Source organism: Pelophylax lessonae (assembly GCF_965119305.1).
Source record: "Pelophylax lessonae genome assembly, chromosome: 1".
NCBI classification, from domain to species: Eukaryota; Metazoa; Chordata; class Amphibia; order Anura; family Ranidae; genus Pelophylax; species Pelophylax lessonae.
Genome location: NC_138768.1, coordinates 539,883,879 through 539,905,783, shown reverse-complemented (window position 1 = coordinate 539,905,783; position 21,905 = coordinate 539,883,879). Strand labels below are relative to the sequence as shown.

General features: G+C 44.0%; 1 protein-coding gene across 1 annotated transcript in view; it reads right to left on the bottom strand.

The window, feature by feature from the left end:
* Positions 1-21,905, bottom strand: part of PAQR3 (progestin and adipoQ receptor family member 3) — a 62,873-nt gene that overhangs the window by 1,841 nt on the left and 39,127 nt on the right. Inside the window, exons 5-7 of the mRNA XM_082253588.1 lie at positions 16,576-16,773; positions 16,397-16,487; positions 3,849-3,992 (exon numbers count right to left, since the gene is read on the bottom strand). Coding sequence (XP_082109714.1) covers positions 3,850-3,992; positions 16,397-16,487; positions 16,576-16,773 — 432 coding nt within the window. The 3' untranslated portion in view covers position 3,849. The remainder of the gene's footprint in view (positions 1-3,848; positions 3,993-16,396; positions 16,488-16,575; positions 16,774-21,905) is intronic.

Here is a 21,905-nt window from a genome sequence, read left to right as displayed (position 1 = left end):
GGAAATTCCAACAACTATTTTGTTATTTGATTTTTTCATGGAATTCCAGCTTGCAAGTATGTTTTACTGTGCTGGAAGTGTGGCAGATGCACTTTTTATAGTTGGTAAGGTTGAATAAGGACACTAGTCCATCTAATTCAACCTTTGTAACATGGTGTATGTGTATTCATGTCGATAACCATTTCCCATATCCCTGTATATTGTATTCACCAAGATGCACATCCAAGAGTCTTTTAAAACTATCAATACTTCCTGCTGACACCACTGATTATGGAAGAGAGTTCCTCCTCCTTACCACCCTGACAAAGAAAAAACCCCTACACGGCTTGAGGTTAAACCGCTTCTCGTCCAATCTCATTGTGTGGCCCAGTGTCTTTTTACACTCCCTGAGACTGAATAGTTTTCTACCTACGCTGGGATCACCATTGAGATATTTGTATATCGCTATCATATGTCCTCTCAAGCGTCTCTTCTTCAGGGAAAAAACGTTTAGTGTGTGGTCGTACCTCATAATTGAGATCATCCAGTCCCTTTATTCATTTTGTTTCCCTGGCAGGATTATCGTTTTATCTCTGGAGTAAATTCCCTTTTGAATGCATGCTAATAGTCTGCTATCTTTGCTTGCTGCGGCTTGACATTGCATGCAATTGCTTTGTTTTTCTTCTACTAGGACCCCCCAGTTCTTTCATCATCATGGATTCCCCCAGCGGTTCACCCCCTAGTGAGTAACTTACGTTTATATTTTAGGCACCCAAGTGCATTACTTTACATTTCTCAACATTAAACCTTATTTGCCATGTAGTTGCCAATCCCATTATTTTATTCAGGTCTTCTTGTAAAGTTTCTAAGTGAAAATGTCTAAATTGGGCCCAGTTAGCCATTTTTCTTCCCCAGTGTCCTGTGACTTGTTAGTGTTACAATGTCTTAGGCGTGAATGGGGAGCAGGTGTGTTAAATTTGGTGTTATCACTCTCACTCTCTCATACTGGTCACTGGAAGTTCAACATGACACCTTATGGCAAAGAACTCTCTGAGGATCTGGAAAAAAGAATTGTTGCTCTACATAAAGATGGCCTAGGCTATTAAAAGATTGCCAAGACCCTGAAACTGAGCTGCAGCACGGTGGCCAAGATCATACAGCAATTTAACAGGACAGGTTTCACTCAGAACAGGCCTCACCATGGTCAACCAAAGAAGTTGGTGCAAGTGCTCAGGGTCATATCCAGAGGTTGTCTTTGGGAAATAGACATATAATTGCTGCTAGCATTGCTGCAGAGGTTGAAGGGATGAGGAGTCAGCCTGTCAGTGCTCAGACAATATGCAGCACACTGCATCAAATTGGTCTGCATAGTTGTCTCTTCTAAAGATGATGCACAAGAAAGCCCCCAAACAGTTTGCTGAAAACAAGCAGACTAAGGACATGGATTACTGGAACCACATCCTGTGCAAGATAAACTTATTTGGTTCAGATGCTGTCAAGTGTGTGTGGAGGCAACCAGATGAGTACAAAGCCAAAAAAAAACAAAGTCAAGTGTGTCTTGCCTACAGTCAAGCATGGTGGTGGGAAATGTCATGGTCTGGGGCTGAATGAGTGTTGCCGGCAGCAGGGAGCTACAGTGAATTAAGGGAACCATGAATGCCAACAGGTACTGTGGCATACTGAAGCAGAGCATGATCCCCTCCCTTCAGAGACTGGGCCGCAGGGCAGTATTCCAACATGATAACAACCCTAAACACACCTCCAAGACAACCACTGCCTTGCTAAAGAAGCTGAGGGTAAAGGTAATGCATTGGCCAAGCATGTCTCCAGACATAAATCCTATTGAACATTTGGGGCATCCTCAATTGGAAGGTGGAGGAGCACAAGGTCTCTAACATCCACCAGCTCCGTGACGTCATCATGGACGAGTGGAAGAGAACTACAGCGGCAACCTGTGAAGCGCTGGTGAACTCCATGCCCAAGAGGGTTAAGGCAGTGCTGGAAAATAATGGTGGCCACATAAAATATTGACACTTTGGGCACAATTTGGACTTTTTCACTTAGGGGTGTACTCACTTTTGTTGCCAGCGGTTTAGACATTAATGACTGTGTGTTGAATTTTTTTGAGGGGACAACAAATTTACACTGTTATACAAGCTGTACACTCACTACTAGACTTATCCTGGCTTGTCATCCCCACTCAATCCTTTCAGACTGTGACTTCTCATTGGAACTCCCAGGCGATGCTGGTAACACACCTGTAATTGGATTTTCCTCCTCTCCTCAACTCCTGTGGGGAAGGTATCCAGGCACCTCTTTTTTGGGGAGACTTCCCTGTCACCCTTGCCGTTAATATTCTTTAATGGGATGATTGTTTGGATGCTACAGACCCTCGTTTGGTCATTTGCTATGATCCGAATTGTTGTATTATTTATATACATCTGTGCTTCTCCTGATAAAGCGATTATAAGAGTTTGTGAAATGCATTGAGATCCATGCAGCACCGACTGTTGTTCTTACATGATATGGTGCACAACGAGATCCGTACAGCCAAAACTGTTATTTATATATGAAGTGGTGTATACTATGAGTTTGTGTTCTATTATGTTGTTTACATTTATGAATTTACCATGTTGTCATTCTTATGTTTTAAATTATATATTATGGTGTGCAATAAACTTGTATTTTTTTAACATTTGTTATGTGTCTCTTTAAAAGTCCCACGGGCCATTTCCTCTGTTTTTGTTTACACTCACTACTTTACATTGTAGCAAAGTGTAATTTCTTCAGTGTTGTCACATGAAAAGATATAATAAATAATTTACAAAAATGTGAGAGGTGTACTCACTTTTGTGAGATACTGTATCACCATTCTGAACAGAGAGTTCTAAATAGCACATTTAGCTTTATTTTAGCTGCTAAAAAAATTGTTACTGCACTTTAAAGCGGAGTTCCACCCGATATTTATACTTACCTCCATCTTCTCGCTCCCGGTCACCTGAAAAACAAATGGATAATCGCAATTTTTTTTTTTTTTTCACTTACCTTTTAGAGAAAATATACTCACCTTACTTCCTTCTTCCTCCCCTCGGCGGCCACGGCGATTTGTCACTTCCTGGCTTTTGCAATGATTCCTGGGAGCTGAACGTCATCGCTCCCAGGAATCATTGCGCCTGCACCGGCCCCGACGTCAGTTCCGGGGCGCGCGCGTCATTCCCTTCTAAACAGCTTCTGGGCATGCCCAGAAGCTGTGGAGGGATGACGCGCGCGACCCGGAAGTGACGTCGGGGCCGGTGCAGTGCATCGTGGGACCGAAGAAGGAGGAAGAGGACCGAAGAGGACGCGGAAGACGATCGTGCTGGCTTCAAGCTGCCCACACCTGAGATGGCAGCGCTGGAGAAGACAATTTCAAGGTAAGTATTTCTCCTGAAAGGTAAGTGCAACCCGGGACAGATCAGAGGCTAGCCATTGTGGAATGTGCTAGCCCTGACTGTCCCGGGGGTATTTTTGTAAAAAAATGTATAACCAGGGTGGAACTCCGCTTTAAAAATTTGCTGGCTGTCAAATTTTGAGTATTATAAACACATTGACTGCACATCCAGAGAAAGAAGGCAGTTGGCAGATATACTGTATACATTTACTATTGCAATTATTTGTTGCACAGCATTGTAATAGAATTAAAGCTCGGCAGTACAAATCCCTTTACTGTATATTACACAATAAAATTTCAAAAAGTTGACTGATCCCGGGATCTTTATGATCCAAAGCATGTCAGAAAATTCTGAATCATGTGAAAGTCCAACTCCTGAAATTATTTATAAGGATATATGTATGGTAAGTCACCCACATTTGAGGTCTTATTGTCCTACCTCACAGATGTTCCACATGTACAGGACATGGCTGACTATGTCTGTACTGCATGATGTATACTGTAGACTGGTGCCACCAGTAAAGCATTACCACTGCTAGTATGTGCCAGAGCTGATGACTGGAACCAATGTAGTTTAACTGACCTGAAAAAAAGAAAAGAAAAAGTACCGTGCAGGTGTAATATTTGCATGATATAGTTGTATCCAATAGAAAGTATCATATCAGCTATTCAATAAAGTTGTTAAAGCGAATCTATAGCCAAAGTTTCTTAGGTTTTAGATAAATTGGATAACAATTAGAACCCCTGTCAGGCACTTGTGCTTTGAGGTACTCTGTGTTTTCTTACTCACTGTTCTGGGAACAAGACAGGACAAAATGGAAATCCCCCAAAAGCAACACAGACAGAAGTAAAATGCTATAGAAACACTATGAGGATGATTTACTAAACCTGGAGAATGCAAAATCTGGTTCAGCTCTGCAGAGAAACGAATCAGCCTTCAGGTTTTTTTTGTCAAAGCTTAACTGAACAAGCTAAAGTTAGAAGCCGATTGGCTACCACGCACAGCTGCACCAGATTTTGCACTCTCCAATTTTAGTAAATCTCCCCCTATAAGTCTACATAAAAATGTCAAGACCCTAAAAGGACTCTTCTGAGCAGGGCTCTCCTAACCCTCTTGTATTTTATTGTATTGTAACTGTATCGTTTGCCTTTTATACTGTAAAGTGCTGTGTAAACAGTTTGCACTATATAAATCCTGTATAATAATATCACTAACTTTACAATTTAGCATAAATACATTCTTGACGTCACCAATTTAAAATCTAGTACCTCCTTGGTTCAATGTTTTACCCAGTCTGCGTAGAGTTTAGATCAAATCGCAAACATCATTAGCAATATCCTGCAGCATAAGTTTTGTGTGTGATAAATATGGAAAGCTGTTCAATTTAGTGCAAGGTTTTAGTGCAAGGTTTCCTATTATAACACTAGGATTAATCATGTAATTATTATAGCAGGCAGACCCTCCAACCTAATATTTACTTTAATTTTCAAGTGCACGTTCATGACCTACTTGAGATCTATCAAGTAAAATTCCAGAGAGTAGATTATTTAAAAGGATAAGTTTAGCTTTACACCTTATTGGCACTCCTTGTCCTTTAAGATCTTGTGCAGGTTTCAGGCTTGTCCATAGAGACGAATTGCCTCTGCTTGCCACATGTACTGAGCTAAAGATGTTAAAGGGCATTATTCTCTATTTACAGAATTTTACCCACTTGCTGTCTGGGGCAATTTTGATATTTTTAATTGTGTTAAAAATCAGATTTATTTTTTATTTTTTTTTGAAAATTAGTTAGAATTTCCAGCCATTATAAATTTCTTGAAAGCGGAGGCCCTGGAGAATAAAATGGTAATGTAAACAGATACCAAACATGTCAAGATTAAAATTATGCGGTGAAATACTGTTCCCTAAAATTAGCCATAGGTGATGCTTTACCCGGTTGCCGACCACATGCCGCCTATTTACTGCGGTAGTGTGGCTCTCCCAGGCAAACCGACGTCGGGCTACGTCGGTTGCGCGCCTGCAGCTAGGGGGCGTGACCGACGGTTATCAGTTTAGAGTGAAATATGAATTTTAGTACTAGAGTTGGCATTTTTCCCATTCTGATGTTCGAAGCAATACCTCATATGTGTAGTGAAATTATTATTGTTATACAGGATTTATATAGCACCAACAGTTTGCAGTTGTTTGCTTTACAGCATAAGCGCAGACAGTACAATCACTGTTTACATATATGTGCCGGACCTACGTGCACATTTGCGTGTGGGCACAGGGGGACAGGGTTGCTTAAAATTCAATTTTGTAGGATTTAATCTACCTTTTTTTTTCATTTAACTTTGCTACCACAAGGGATGAACCGCACCCCTTGTAATCACGCTGGGCAGTGACAGCTAGTCTTAATGGAGCGATCAGGGGTCAATTGAGCCCTTGATCCTTCTTCTGCCCTTCAAAGCATCTCATCAAACACAGGTCTTGATTGATCAGATGCTTCCCTGGCTATACTGGCTATACTGGAAACAGCACTGAAAGATGATGAAATCCTTGTGAATTCTGGCTTCATTCGTCACAGGGTAAATGGGGGAATAGAGGTTACCCCATCTCTTCTGTGGGAAGCGGAGCCGGTGGAACGGAAGCAGCGCTGAGTGGCTGTGGGGGAAGTTGGGGGTTTCTTCTGAGCCCTGTAAAAATGACGGGGTGGCTGTAGAACTGCTCAGATCACTTTTACAGGATTATGGATGCAGTCATGATCCATATACACCCGCTTCCCATCCAGGGCACATACACTGTATACAGGGGCATCTCAATAAATTAGAATATCATCAAAAAGTTAATTTCAGTAATTCCATTCAAAAAATGAAAACTCATATTACAGTTGTGCTCATAAGTTTACATACCCTGGCAGATTTCTTGCCCTTGCCCATTTTTCAGAGAATATGAATGATAACACAAAAACTTTTCTCTTTCACTCATGGTTAATGTTTGGCTGAAGCCATTTATTAATCAGTCAACTATGTGTACTCTTTTTAAATCATAATGACAACAGAAACTACCCAAATGACCCTGATCAAAATGTGTATTGCCCCTTTAACATCAATGACAGCTTGAAGTCTTTTGTGGTAATTGTGGAAGAGGCTCTTTATCTTCTCAGATGATAAAGCTGCCCATTCTTCCTGGCAAAAAGCCTCCAGTTCCTGTAAATTCTTTGGCTGTCTTGCATGAGCTGCACATTTGAGATCTCCCCAGAGTGGCTCAATGATACTAAGATCCGGAGACTGAGATGGCCACTCCAGAACCTTCACTTTTTTCTGCTGTATCCAATGACAGGTCTACTTGGCCTTATGTTTTGGTCTTGTGTTTAGGAACATTGTCATGTTCGAATGTCCAAGTACGCCCCATGCGCAGATTCCGGGCTGATGAATGCAAATTTTCCTACAGTATTTTTTGATAACATACTGCATTCATCTTGCCATTGATTCTGACCAAATGTCCTGTGCCTTTGTAGCTCACACATCCCCAAAACATCAGCAATCCACCTCCTTGTTTCACAGTAGGAATGGTGTACCTTTCATTATAGGCCTTTTTGACTCCTCTGCAAATGTAGCATTTATGGTTGTGGCCACAAAGCTCAATTTTGATCTCATCACTCCAAATGACTGTGCCAGAAGGTTTGAGGCTTGTCTTTGCTGTTTGGCGTATTGTAAGCGGGATATTTTGTGGCATTTGCATAGTAATGGCTTTCTTCTGGTGAGTCGACCATACAGCCCATCTTTCTTCAAGTGCCTCCTTATTGTGCATCTTGAAACAGCCACACCACATGTTTTCAGGGAGTCCTGTATTTCACCTGAAGTTATTTGTGGGTTTTTCTTTGCATCTTGAACAATTTTCCTTGCAGTTGTGGATGAAATTTTAGTTTTTCTACCTGACCGTTGTTTGGTTTCAACAGAACCCCTCATTTTCCACTTCTTGATTAGAGTTTGAACACTGCTGATTGGCATTCTCAATTCCTTGGATATCTTTTTATATCCATACAGTTCAACTACCTTTTACCGCAGATCCTTTGACAATTCTTTTGCTTTCCCCATGACTCAGAATCCAGAAACGTCGGTGCAGCACTGGATGAAAGATGCAAGGGTCTGTCAGGAGTCTAGAAACTCATTGACCTTTTATACACACACACTAATTACAAACAAACAGATCACAGGTGAGGATGGTTACCTTGATAGCTATTCAAACCCTTTTGTGTCAACTTGTGTGCATGTTATCAGGCCAAAATCACCAGGGTATGTAAACTTTTGATCAGGGTCATTTGGGTAGTTTCTGTTGTCGCTATGATTTAAAGAGAGTAAACACAGTTAATCTATAATAAATGGCTTCAGCCAAACACTAACCATGAGTGAAAGAAAGTTTTTTTGTGTTATTCATATTCTCGGAATAAAGGCCAAGAAATAAAAAATTCTGCCAGGGTATGTAAACTTATAAGCACAACTGTATATAGATTAATTTCACGCAGAGTGATATATTTCAAGCATTTTTTTGATGATTATGGCTTACAGCTAGTAAAAACACAAAATTCAGTATCTTAGAAAACTAGAATATTGTGAAAAAGTTCAATATTGTGGACTCATGGTGTCACACTCTAATCAGTCAATTAACTCAAAACACTTGTAAAGGTTTCCTGAGCCTTTAAAAGGTCTCTCATTCTGGTTCAATAGCTTAGACAAATCATGTGGAAAACTGCAGACTTAACAGTTGTTCCAGAAGACAGTCATTGACACCCTCCACAAGGAGGGTAAGTCACCAAAGGTCATTGCTAAAGAAGCTGGCTGTTCAGAGAGTGTTGTATCCAAGCATAATAATAGAAAGTTGAGTGGAAGGAAAAATGTGGTAGAAAAAGGTGCACAAGCAACAGGGATAACTGCAGCCTTGTAAGGATTGTGAAGCCAATGCCATTCAAGAATTTGGGGGAGATTTACAAAGAATGGACTATGGCTGGTGTTACTGCTTCAAGAGCCACCACACACAGACGTATCCAGGACATGGGCTACAACTGTCGCATTCCTTGTGTCAAGCCACTCCTGAACCAGAGACAATGTCAGAAGCGTCTTACCAGAGCTAAGGAAAAAAAGGACTGGACTGTTCCTAATGTGGTCCAAAGTCGTCTTTTCAGATGAAAGTAAATTTTGCATTTAATTTTGAAATCAAGGTCCCAGAGTATGGAGAAAGAGTGGGGAGGCACATAATCCAAGTTGCATTGAGGTCCAGTGTGAAGTTTCCACAGTCAGTGATGATTTGGGGAGCCATGTCATCTGCTGGTGTTAGTCTATTGTGTTTTATCAAGTCAAAAGTCAGCGCAGCCCTCTACCAGGAAATTCTAAGGCACTTCATGCTTCCCTGTGATGACCAGCTTTATGGATATGCGGATTTCATTTTCCAGCAAAGCTTGGCACCTGCCCACACTGGCCAATCAAGCACATGGTATCAGGGTGCTTGATTGGCCAGCAAACCCGCCTGACCTAAATCCCATAGAGAATCTGTGGGGTATTTTTAAGAGGAAGATGAGAGACACCAGACCCAACAATGCAGATGAGCTGAAGGCTGCTATTAAAGCAACCTGGGCTTCCATGACACCTCAGCAGTGCCACAGGCTGATCACCTTCATGCCACGCCGCATTGATGCAGTAATCATGCAAAAGGAGCCCGGACCATACTATACTATACTATACTATACATGGACATATTTTTCAGTAAGCCAACATTTCTGTATGAAAAATTATTATTTTTTTTTTTTTTTTTTTTATTGGTCTTATGTAATCTATTTTTCTTAGATACTGAATTTTGGGTTTTCGCTAGCTGTAGGCCTTAATCATCAAAATTTAAATAAAGATGCTTGAAATATGTCACTCTGTGTGTAATGAATCTATATATGTTTACTTTTTGAATTGAATTACTAAAATAAATTACCTTTTGATGATATTCTATTTTTTGAGATGCCCTGTATACGTATATACGTACGCTGGATGGGAAGTGCAGTAAGAATAGGATGGGGGGGTTGAATAATACCCCAGCCAATATAAACATTTTTTGTTACAATAAAGATAAAGGCTTACATTTACATTTTTATAGCTGAATGTTTTTAATGTAAAGGTGCACTTTTACTTAAACTGCTTGCAATAAATATAGTTAACATGGATAGTTTTTTTCCTCTTTCGTTCATTGACGGACACAGCTCCTGATCTTAACCATTGGGTTGTACTGCCCCCTACAGGAGTAGGACACTAGGCAAAAAAAAAAAAAAGCCTGGCTACTTCTATGGGCAGTCCCAGGGGGTGTACTCCCTCTCTCTACTATAGGTACTCATAACCAAACTGGACAGGGGCTGGCCTGCGAGCTAAATGCCTCGTGAGGTCGCATACGACCGAGTCTCGGCCCGAGTTGCAGTGTTCCTCCTGGCCGACAGCCCCCTAATTTAGATGGCAAGGGGTTCTGTCTGGAGCAGTGCCCACCTGGTTCCTGGTATGGTGAGTAGCTGTCCCCCCTCTCTCCCTTGGAGGGTTTTGGGGTGGACGTGTGCCCCTCCTTGGGACAGTCGGATTCCCCTACTTCCCATCAGGCACCCCCCTTCATCTGTTCCCCCATCCTACCCCCTCAACTTATACTGGGGCTGTGTGGGTGGTCTGATCCACCTCCTGGGGTGGGGGCAGGGCGCTATGCTGGAGATGGGGGCAGGGGGGAGTGCGCCACAAGCGACAGGATGATCAGCTGTGCAGGGGGGGCTGTACCTGGTGGGGGCCGGTCCTTTAGGCCTAGGGATCCCTCTTGGGTCCCTGGGAGCCTTGTGGTGCCGCCATTTTCTTGTAGCCTGTGTGCTCAATGCATGGCGGCCATGTTTGTGTAGTCCGGCAGCCATTTTTCAGTGGTTTGTCATTGAAAATAGCAGCGGCCATGACGGTGGAGCCCCTTGGGCGGCGATTTTGGCAGTGAGAGCCCCTCCTCATCCCCTGGTGCGGACTGCTGGATCTTTTCATTTCCTGATCACCACACCTGGAGTGCAGATTATCCTGGTGGCTGCAGGTGCCTGTTTCTGCTAGGTGATAAGTCTGGTGGGGTCTTCTCCCTCTCTGTTGATGATCGCATGGTGCTTTGTGCCTGGTGACTGGGTGGTGCTGCTAGCGCCATGGAGGTTGTCCCTTTGCAGTGTTTTATACTTTTTGTGGGGTCCCCCTAGTGACTCATGGAGTTTTTGGATCACATCTCCCCACCTGACCCCCTCTCTTAGGCTGTGGGGCCCTCTGGGTCCCAACCATCCATCGATGCAATGACGGCGGTCCTGGATTCCTTTGTGTCCCGGGTGGAGGTGGCTTTTGGGCGACGGGCTAGCAAAAAGTGCCCCCCGCCTTCTCTGTCTCATCAGATCCTGAATCTGACTCGACTGCCGCAGACGTGGACCACCCTGCTGGGTCTGCGACCACGCGCCCGGAATCCTTAGTTCTGAAACCGCACACGAAAAGTCGCTGGTGGAAGCACTAATTATATCTGTGCGTGAGACTTTAAAGATGGAGGACGCAGGTTCCCTTTGGTACTCTCAAGCCATTCAGAGAAGCAAAGGTGTTTCCTTTCCTTTACCCGCCTATTTGACAGAATTGTCGCTAAAGAGTGGGCACGACCAAAGCATCCCCTTGGGGTCCCTAATAGATTTGCTAGGCGATACCCCTATGAGGAGTCCCTTATTAAGAAGTAGACTGTTCCACTGGTGGTGGACCCTCTGGTTTCTAGATTGAACAAGGCAACCATGATTCCGGTTGAAGAGTCCCCAGCCTTTAAGGATCCGGCTGACAGGAAGGCAGCGGCTGTAGCCCGCAATATGTACACTCTGGCTGGTTCGGCACGGAGGCCGGTATTCGCCATTGCCCTGGTGTCGCAAACTCTGACTGAGTGGGCTAAGCTTTTACGCTGTGACCTGGAGGGAGAACAGCTCCCCCCTGTCTTTGCTGAGCTGGCAGACCAGCTGGTCCAGGGGTGCAGTTTATCTGTGATGCCTCCTTGGATGCGGCTCCCCTAGTGACTCGGCTCTCTTTTTCGGCAGTGGTCCTTTGGCGTGTCTTTTGGCTCAAATGCTGGTCTGCGGACCAGACTTCTAAAAAGGTCCTGCCTGATCTCCCCTTTCAAGGAGATCGCCTGTTTGGAGCTACCCTGGATGACATCATTAAAGGTCTCACGGGGGAAAGAGTACCTTTCTTCCACAGGCTACTAACTGCGAGGACCCTCATCGTAGATCTCGGCTCATAAGAAGTTTTTTTCGTCCCTCAGGGTCGACTGACAAGGGCTTGAAGCCTTTCAGGGCCTTGGCTGGAGGATGCAAATGAACCTGGTCTGGCAAGCCAAGAGTAGGCATCTACAGACCTGCGGACAAGGCTTCTCCAGCATGAAGGTGCCCTCACCTGTATCAGGTGTGGGGGGGCATCTTCGCTGGTTTACGGACCCGTGGATTTTCTGGTACAAGACAAGTAGGTCCACAAAGTCATTCGATTGGGTTACAAGATCGAGTTTCGCTCTTGTCCCCCGGCATGGTTCTTTCCCTCCAACTTGCGCCTGTCCCTGGACCGCTTACAAGGTCTGTTTGGGGCGGTACAAAACCTGTTACTTCAAGGGGTGATTGGCCCAGTTCCGACTTCGGAACATTTTCAGGGTTTTTACTCAAACCAGTTTACAGTTCCCAGGAAGGAAGGCAAGGTGCGTCCAATCCTGGACCTCAAGGCGCTGAACTGCTTTGTGTGGGTGCAGAAGTTCAGGATGGGAGTCCATTCGCACGGTGGTGGCCTCCCTGCATCAGGGGGATTTTATAGACATCAAGGATGCTTACCTTCACTTTCCAATATGTGCCGGTCAACAGCGCTTCCTCCGCTTTGCCGTGGGAGAGGAGCAATACCAGTTTGTGGCGTTACCCTTTGGTCTCGCCTCTGCTCCTCAGGTCTTCACAAAAGTGTTAGCCCTGGTGCTAGCTGTGTTAGGGCCCTTTCACACGGGCGCTCCGTATGTCCGCAAATCATCCTATTTTTTTGCGGATGATTTACGGACATAATGTAAGTCAATGGCATTGCGGATGTCAGTGGAATACCATCCGCTGACATCCGATTTTCTTCCTTTCAGTTCTGTTCCGTTTTTTGGAACGGAACAGAACCCTATTTTTCCTCCGTTCAAAAAACGGAAAGGAAGCAAAATCGGATGTCAGCGGTGTCATCCGCTGACATCCGCAATGCCCATAGACTTACATTATGTCCGTATATCATCCGAAAACAGATGGGATGATATGCGGACATACGGAGCGGATGACAAGTGTCACCCGCTCCGTGAAAAAAAAAAAAAGGACCGGAGCGGAGAATAAAAACTGATCGCCCGTGTGAAAGAGCCCTTACACCAACGGGGGATACTGGGCTTCTTGGACGACCTTCTTCTGAGAGTGGAGTCTCCTACTGCTCTGGTGGAAAACCTGGAAATCACCATATGAACTCAGAGGGAGTTCGGCTGGATTCTGAATTTTCAGAAGTCTGCTCTGGTTCCGCCAACAAAGCTGGACTATCTGGGTCTGACTCTGGACTTGGCCTTAGCCAGAGTGCTCCTTCCTCTGACTGAAATGAGTCTCCTGCTGTCCAGCAGATGGTCATCCCTCCGAACTTGCATGCGGGTGCTGGGCCTGATGGTGTCTACCTTCGAGGCGGTTCCGTTTGCACAGTTTCATACAAGGTCCCAGCAAAGGGAGATTCTGGCAAAATTGGACAAGACTCCACAGTCTCTGGACAAGCAGAGTCGGCTTAGCCGGGGAACGAAAGAGTCCCTGATATGGTGGCTTTGTTCTCTGGCGCTTTAGCTGGGCAAATCCTTCCTCCCCTTGTATTGGACAGTGGCCACCACGGAGGCCTGCTTGTCCGGCTGGGGAGGCGTCCTCAGCAATTCTGCTCAGGGGCTCTGGACACTGGAAAAGTCCAGCCTACCGATCAATGTGTTGGAACTCCAAGCAATCAGCACTGTGCCTGGACCATTGGACTTCAGGGATGTCCAGTGTGCATTCAACCGGATGATGCCACGGCCGTGGCTTATGTCAATCACCAGGGGGGCACAAGAAGTGTCCTGGCGGCTCTGGAGGTAGCCAACATTCTAAGGTGGGCAGAACAGTTTGTTCCAGCCCTCTCCGCCATACACATTCCTGGGGTGGAAAACCGGCAGCCGGATTACCTCAGTCAGCAGGCGTTGGTCCCTTCATCCGGAGGCATTTCATTAGTTGTGTCTCCAGTGGGGCATCCCCGAGGTGGGTCTGTTAGCATCTCGGCTCAACAGAGAGGTGCAGAGGTTTGTGCCTCGGTCACGGGATCCTCTGGTCAGTACCCTCTGGCTGGTCAGTATTGTCTATATTAAACCTTCCCTCCTCTCTAGCTTCTGCAAGACCTCTACGCAGGATCGAGGCAGAGGGGATTCCGGTCACCTTAATGGCTCCGGACTGGCCTTGCTGGGCTTGTTACGCTGATCTGATGTGGCTGGTCACTCAGGTTCCTTGGAAGCTTCCTCTCAGGGAGGATCTGCTGTCTTTCATCCTGCTTTACAGTCGCTGACTTCAACAATTTGGCTGTTGAACGCCAGGTGCTGATGGATAGAGGTTTTTCTGAGTCAGTGATTCCAACGCTAGAAAATCTACTTCTGGGAAGATCTACTATAGATCTACTATAGTACATGGAAGTCGTATATTGCGTGGTGTGAGTCTCTTGGGGTTAATCCTAGCTCTCTCTCGGTGGCTTGGATATTGACCTTCCTTCCAACGGGGGGGGGGGGAGCAGAAACTGGCCTTGAGTACCATCAAGGGTCGTGTGTCAGCCTTGGCGTTCTTTTTTCAATGGCCCCTGGCCACATACTCCCCGGTGTGTACCTTTCTTCAGAGAGTTAGGCTCTTGGCCCCTCCAGTGCCGTCTCAGTTGCCTCAATTTAGTGCTCAGACTTCTAGAAGCCTCCTCGGATTTTTATTTGACTGAAGACATTGTGTTGCCTTCCCCGGGTCCCAGGCTAAAACATACGAAGGAAATTGCTTTGCATGCCTTGAATTTAGTGCGAGCAATTAGGGTGTACCTGGCAGCTACGGAGTCTCTTAGGAAATCAGACTTTGTGCTTACGAATGGGCCGCGGAAAGAGTTGTCCGCTTCCTCTGCAACCAATTCCAGATGGATCAGACAGACGGTGATTCCCCCCCCCCCCCCCCCAGATGATTTCCATTTCGACGAAATGCGTCGGGACTACTGCATATGCTAAAGGATATTTATCTGTACAAGCGCTTTTTACACTGGATTTCTGTAAATGTGTTTTTCCTTTGATATTAAATTGCTCTTAAAAGGTACACACTATGAGTTTTTTGTTTCCTTGAGCTTTTCGTGGATAGTATTTTTTCTGCTGTGGGCACCAAAGATTTTCCTATGATTTCCTCATGATTTGTGATAGATGAGTCTATACCTGTCTATGGAAGATCTGTGGCATCTTCCATAAGGATCATCTACCTTTGTGTCAGCCTGATTGACCCAAAAAGTATACACTTTGTAGGGTCCTTATTATCTGGTTTCATTTATAATATTAGTGGTGGTCACATATCTAAGATCATCTAAAGAGAATTCATCTGCACTCTGCACTTTTTGGTGGATATGAACTTTTCCATGGATTAATAATTTCTTAAACATTTGCACTTTATACATGCATATTTTTGCACATACGTTTGCACAATTATATTTATATTTTTCCTATTTTTTAACACATATGCACTTTATACATGCATATTTTTGCACATGTGTTTGCGCAAAAAAGTTTTTTGTATGTTTTCATATATTTGCACATGATGCACCTTATTTACATAGTTTTGCATATGCACTCGCTTATCATTGCAAAGTGTATATTGGTTTCATTTTCACCCATGCGTATTTGCACAATTTTTGCATTTGTTTGCACAATTTACTGGGTTTGCTTTTATGTAAGCATTGATTCGCACTTTATATTGTTTTATCAGTGCTGAATTGATTTATTAATTTCAACAAGCGTCAGTTTCCACCTTTCCCTATCAAGGCGCACTCTACTCGGGTGCTCAATGCTTCCTGGGACTTCCATCATTAGGCGTCAGTGACAAAGGTTTGCAGGCAGCCAGCTGGTCGTTGGTGCACACTTTCACAAAGTTCTATAAAGTGGATGTGTTGGCATCTGCAGATGCTTCCTTTAGCTGCAAGGTTTTGCAGGCTGCTGTTTAGAGGGACCTGGTCCTCTGAGCGTGTATTGCTTTTTTCAGATGAGCTCAAGTTGTTTTGGTTGAGCTCCTGTTTATCTGGTTGGCTATAGTTAGCCTTGGGAATTTCTTTTTTTCCGCTGTTCCCACCCCTCATATTTAACACTGCCATCAATGAACAAAAGAGAAAATGGGATTTTTGACTTACTGTAAAATCCATTTCTCTGATGTTCATAGACAGACACAGCACCCACCCCTCTGTGGAGATGTAATTCTTCTGACATTGCTTGTAACAAAACTGAGTACCTATAGCAGAGAGAGGGAGTATAACCTCTGGGACTGTCCATAGGCGTAGCCAGACTTTTTTTCTACCTAGTGTCCTACTCCTGTAGGGGGCAGTATAACCCAATGGTTAAGAAGATCAGGAGCTGTGTCCATCAAAGAACATCAGAGAAATGGATTTTAAGGTAAGTCAAAAATCAATTTTTTTCTCAACAGAACATACAGTAAGGCTAATTTACTACAGTTGAGAAACCTCAAACAATAAATTGTGTTAACGTCCACTCCAGTTATTCAATCATGTGAAAAAGTAATTCCTGTTTGTTTACTTCAGGATTGGATAACTGAAGTTAATATGTTTACACAAGTTATTGCAGAAAGATTCTCAACTCCTTTTGTATATCAACCAAGTGTGTTGTGGTATCACCCTCTCTTTTAAAGCCAAAAAACTGCAAAAATATTTTACCTGGAAAATACCTCTCTGGAACCTTTGATATATAAAACAGAAATGCAGCTGCAGCAATTATGTACATCACAATGACTCGAGGAGCAAATTCCTAAGGCAGGAAAAAAATGTTATTTCATTATGATTCTTCCCCTTCAAAAAAAAAAAAAATACATAGCCAGTTTTGATTGTTCTCATACCTGTACAATGGAAGAGCCAATACCTCCATTAAGCAAAATCCAATGAACAGTGGGAATGATTCCATAGCCAGACACAGAACAAAATATAACAGAGCGCAGTCTATGCCACTGCTGTGTGAGATAACTGGGATGAATTTGAGCAAAAAACACTGCCAGGATCATGGCAAGCACTGTGATTAAGTACACCTGACGCCAATACTGTAAGAGAGAAATAAAAATGGACACATAAAAAACATATGTTGTCAGCAAGAAAACATGCTGAAATCATGGTCCTTTACCAAATCCATAATGTAAACAAAGGCAAATCATGAACTGTTTAAAATTCAGCTGCAGCTATAAAAATTAGGATATTCAGTAAATTCTAACAGCTCTGACTTTATTACAATTCCTAAAAAGGTCAGCAGTGGCGAGAGCAGAATTTCAACTAACAACTTAATATAATTAATCCAAGTCTCAAGTAGAAAAGTTACTATACCTTTCTCTTGCCTGTACAACTCACTTTTATATCTGCTCTGTGTAGCTACAACCACAAAATCCTTAGACTTACTGGTGACGGTATTTCTAAGAGCTTTTCAGGACAGCACCTGGAGAGAGGGCAGCTCCACCCAATTTTCCCATAAAACACTGCAGCCTTTAAAATCCCTCCTCTTCCACCATGCCTTCAGTTAAAGAGTAGCCTCTGACATGCTGGAAAACGGAGCACATAACAACAAATAGCCATAACAGACCACTAATCATATTTTAGAATAACCCAGGGAGAGTAGCAGCTGCTGTCCTGAAAGGCGCTTAGAAATACCGTCACCGATAAGTCTAACCAAGGTTTTGCAAAATCGCCTTTCAGGACAGCACCTGGAGAGGATAACCGAGAAAGTTACCCTAGGGCGGGACCACTGCCTACAGCACCTTACTTTCCAAAGGCCTAATCTGCAGCCGACAGTGACTAAAGCCTATAGTGCCGAAGGAAAATAGAAAAGCTCGACCAGGTAGCTGCCTTGCAGATTTGTTCAGGCGAAGCACAGGCCCTTTCGGCCTAGAAGTCACCACTGACCTTGCAGAGTGGGCAGCAATACCCTCAGAAGGTTCTTTCCCTTGAGCTATGTAGACTTCTTTGATTCCCCATTTAGGCCACCTTCCCAAAGTACTCTTGGAGGTCTTTTCTCCTTTGCAGGATCCCATGAAGATTATGAAGAGTGCGTTTGATTTCCTGAATTCCTATATTGCACCAGGCATCTTACATCCAAGGCAGGGTTTGACAAACCCAAGGCACCAGGTCGCCATGGTGACCAGAAAACGCATCCTGGCGCCTCATTTGCTGCCAGCCCACTCTCTGAAAATCCTGACTGACTGCCTGGACACTCAGCTCAGAGTGCCGGGCAGCTGATCCTTCGTTCTCTCCCCCCTGCCTGGTCTCCATGTTTTCCCTGGAGGCATGCAGTCCGGCTGTGAGTGACATGGAGGGGAGGGAGGTCGGCCTCCTCTCCTCTGCCCGAGCAAGGTCCGAGGATGAACGGTGTTCGGTCAGCTCTCTTCTGCTGCCCCTGTCGCGTCGCTGTCAAGTTGGCCTTCCTCCCCCCCAGAGCCCACGGCGGGGGGAGGTCAGACCTTGCTGAAGGTTGAAGAGGTGGGGGACCCAGCAGCCTATGTGGCCTTTTCCTGACCTAGCAAGCGGACTGTCACTACTGTGAGGGAGGGAGGGGGGGTTTCTGGTGGAGGATGGAGCAGGGGGGCTGCCTGGGCTGTGTGTTCCTGTGTGCATGCTGTGACACGCTGAGCCGGTGTTCTAATAGTGCAAAGTTGTTTGCAGTGTGCTGTGAGGAGGATAAGGGAGATGAGGCAGGTATGCGTTAGAAGAATCTTTTTATGTCCTCTGATACAGCCCTGTGTATTATCAACAATCACCACAGGGTGACACACATATAGGCAGGAAGTAGCTGCAAAGAGGCAACAGAAGATCAGTAGCGCTGGGACACTTCTTTCCTTTTCTGTATTTTATTTAGTGTCACAAAGGCTTTATTTAGATGTGCAGTTGGGTGGTAAAATGTGCAGTAGAGACATGTTTTTGCTACCCACCAACAGTCACCCTTAAGCTACAATAGGCAGCAGATGAGGGTATTCTACATGCCGCAGTCACGATGCATTTGCATAAAAAAGAGTTTCCCCCTAGAACAGGTTTTTAGTGTCATTCTTTCTGGGCAGACTATAACCTTGACGTAAGGCGTTACATTGGAGTTATTGACTGGCCGCTCCACTGTTAGGGGGCGCAAATTACCTGCCCTTCCCTGGGGCGCGGACAACCCACGCTACAAAACTGGCTCCTAACTTTTTTAGCTAGCTCCTAGATTCATAGCAAATTTGTGAAGCCCTGATCTAAGGTATGAAAGGTCTCCTTAGCATTAGCAGGAGCGGAAGAAAAAGTAGGCAGTACTATTTCCTAAGTACGATGAAAATACTTCGAAATCTTAGGAAGAAAAACCGGATCCGTTCTGAAAATTACTCGGTCCGGAAATATAACTAAAAAAACGATCTGCGACTGACAAGGCCTGAATTTCAGTATTTGGGCCAAATTGATCGCCACCAGAAAAATTGTGTTTAGAACTAAATTCTTTAGAGATGCTTCCTCTAAAAGGTTCAAATAGAGATTTGGGGAACCCCTGTAACACAAGAGATAAATCCCAATTGGGAAAAACCTTAAGGGCTACTGGCCTATTTCATGCTAAAGCCCTGAAAAACCTAATAACCAAAGTTTCTTGCGATAACGTTTTCTCAAAAAAAAAAACTGAAAGAGTCTTTAGGGTGTTGGCTGCCAGCCCCTTCTCAATTCCTTCATAAAGGAATTCCAAACCTGAAATTAAATTTTTAACTTGGAAGTCTCTTGAAAGAGCACCAGGAATTATATGCGGGGACATGTCGCGGCTCCCCAACTGGACTGTCTACCAGTCCACAACCCGCGGCTCCTGGGCACACAGGCTGGACACCCCGACGAGGCACTGCTCCCCTGAGCTGGAAGGACCGGAGGTTCAGGAACACCACCCTTCCCTATACCTGGGGGGGGGGGGGGGTGCTGGGATGGTCATGCACACACAAAAAGCCTAGAGGTAAGTCTACCCTTTCTCCACCTGGATAGAGCGCAGCCCCCTGGTTCCCTGCAGCACTTCCACTATAGTGGAAAAAACACAATAACTGAAGGCATGGTGGAAAAGGAGGGATTTAAAAGGCTGCCGTGTTTCCTGGGAAAATTGGGTGGAGCTGCACTCTTCTCCAGGTGCTGTCCTGAAAGGTGATTTGGGAATAAGGAAATATCCTCAGATAGACCAGTCTGATGTATCCTGGATTTGCTTAAGTATTCAAAAAATAAAATAAAATGTATCCAGCCAGTAGCATACTGTTCTTACTGTCCTTAAAGTGGTATTAAACCCAAAAGCAAACATTTATTATATTGCAGTTTACCAATTCTTAGAGATGATTGATGTATTAGTTTCCTTTTTTAGGCTCATGCTTTCTTTCCATTTTCATCTGGTGATCCAGCCAGCAAGTCTTTTTTTTTTTTCACAGCACAAACTCTCAGTATCAGTTTACATGAATGAGATAAAACGCTTAACACTGGCGGGGTGTTTATCCGCTTGCCAACCATCTCACATAGGGGAACAGCGGTAGAGAGGCTCTCCTTTGCCAGAGCACGTATCTAGTATGTGAACCAGCACTGTAGGGTAGGGGGTATGCCAGCTGTGCTGTGATTGGTAACAGCACAAGCCAATCAGCAGGTGTCAGCAAATGTATGACCACTGGCACCCGCTGATCGGCGGGTCACTGGTTCCCACAAAGTGTCAGTGTCAGATTGCCCGCCATACTATTGCAGTCCTACTATAAGTCTATGATCGTGGCCATTACTAGTATAAAATAAATAAATATAAATTCCAGTTTATATACCATAGTTTGTAGACGCTATAACATTTGCACAAACCACTCACTATACACTTACTGGGATTTTTTTCTTTTACCAAAAATATGTAGCATAATACATATTGGCCTAAATTTACAAAGAAATTCGATTTTTAAATTTTTTTATTGGATACGTTTTCTAGCAGAAAGTATCAAATATTTTTTTTCCAAAAACTACCAGCTTTTTTTTTAATTTATGTAAAACTTTTATCCCAAAAGGAAAAAAAAACAGTTTCCTGTATGGATTGTAAGTTGGAGTTTGGCTTGAATTTGTTAGTGGTTCTAAATCTGCTAATATATTTAACACTCCCCTCCCCCACACTTTCAGTGCTACTGTCTGCTGTGCCTCCTGTTCTCATTCCTCCAGAGATGTGTCTCACTAATACAGGAGGCGAGTTACTAGCCAGATCACTAGGTGAAAACAGAGGGAAAATGCCAAAAGAAAGAAAATGAATGCAACCACTACATCTAACGATTAGTAAGCTGCAATATAATACATTTTTGGTTTTGTGTTTAATACCATTTTAAGGTAAGCTAGGGTATTATTACAAACAGTGGGGTTGATTTACGCAAACAATAAAGATGGTTCATTTTGTAAAAGGTTATTTTAACATTAAAGTGGACGTAAACCTGATTCATGAAATTTGACCTAAGCACATAGATCTGTAGTGTTTTCTTATCTCTCTCCAAAGCCCTAAGTCCCGTGTCTTTCTGCTGCTCCGTTCCTCTGTTACCAGTATGATAACTTCTGACAAGTTCTCCGACACAGGAGATAAAAGCAGCTGGAAATTTGTGTTGGGGTGGGTGCATAGAGATGGATTAGTAGAGAGCTGGTCTATTCACAGCACAGCTCTACACATTCCTTCCCTCCTTTGCCTATGTGGAGGGGGGTGTGTGCCTTTCCCCAATCAGCTGCCAATACAGTGTATGCCAAGAATCCACACCCAGTGCTGGAACAGGAAGAAAAAATCTCTAACACAAAGTTCACTTTCTAAAGAATATAGCAAGCTGAAGACAGCACATATACAAGTAAAACGTATGTAGGGAGACTTGTTTAATCTCTGTGTATCATCTGAGGCTGTTCACTTCATTGGGTATATGTGAGGGTTTACATCTACTTTAAATATTGAATGTGCACTTAGCTTTGTGAATAGGATGAAGTCATGTTCACTTCCATCATCCAATCATGTACAAGCAGAAATCATTTTGGCCATGATTGTTGGGCATTCACCAAGAACACAGCTTCACCTTATTTACTCAACTATGTGAACATTTATTTATTTTTTATTGGCAATTATCTATTTTTTTGGTAGCAACTTTAATGTACTAAAGCCCATCACATGCCACAACCTAACCATCATCTGCTGGAATAGAGCTCTCAAGCTTGCTAT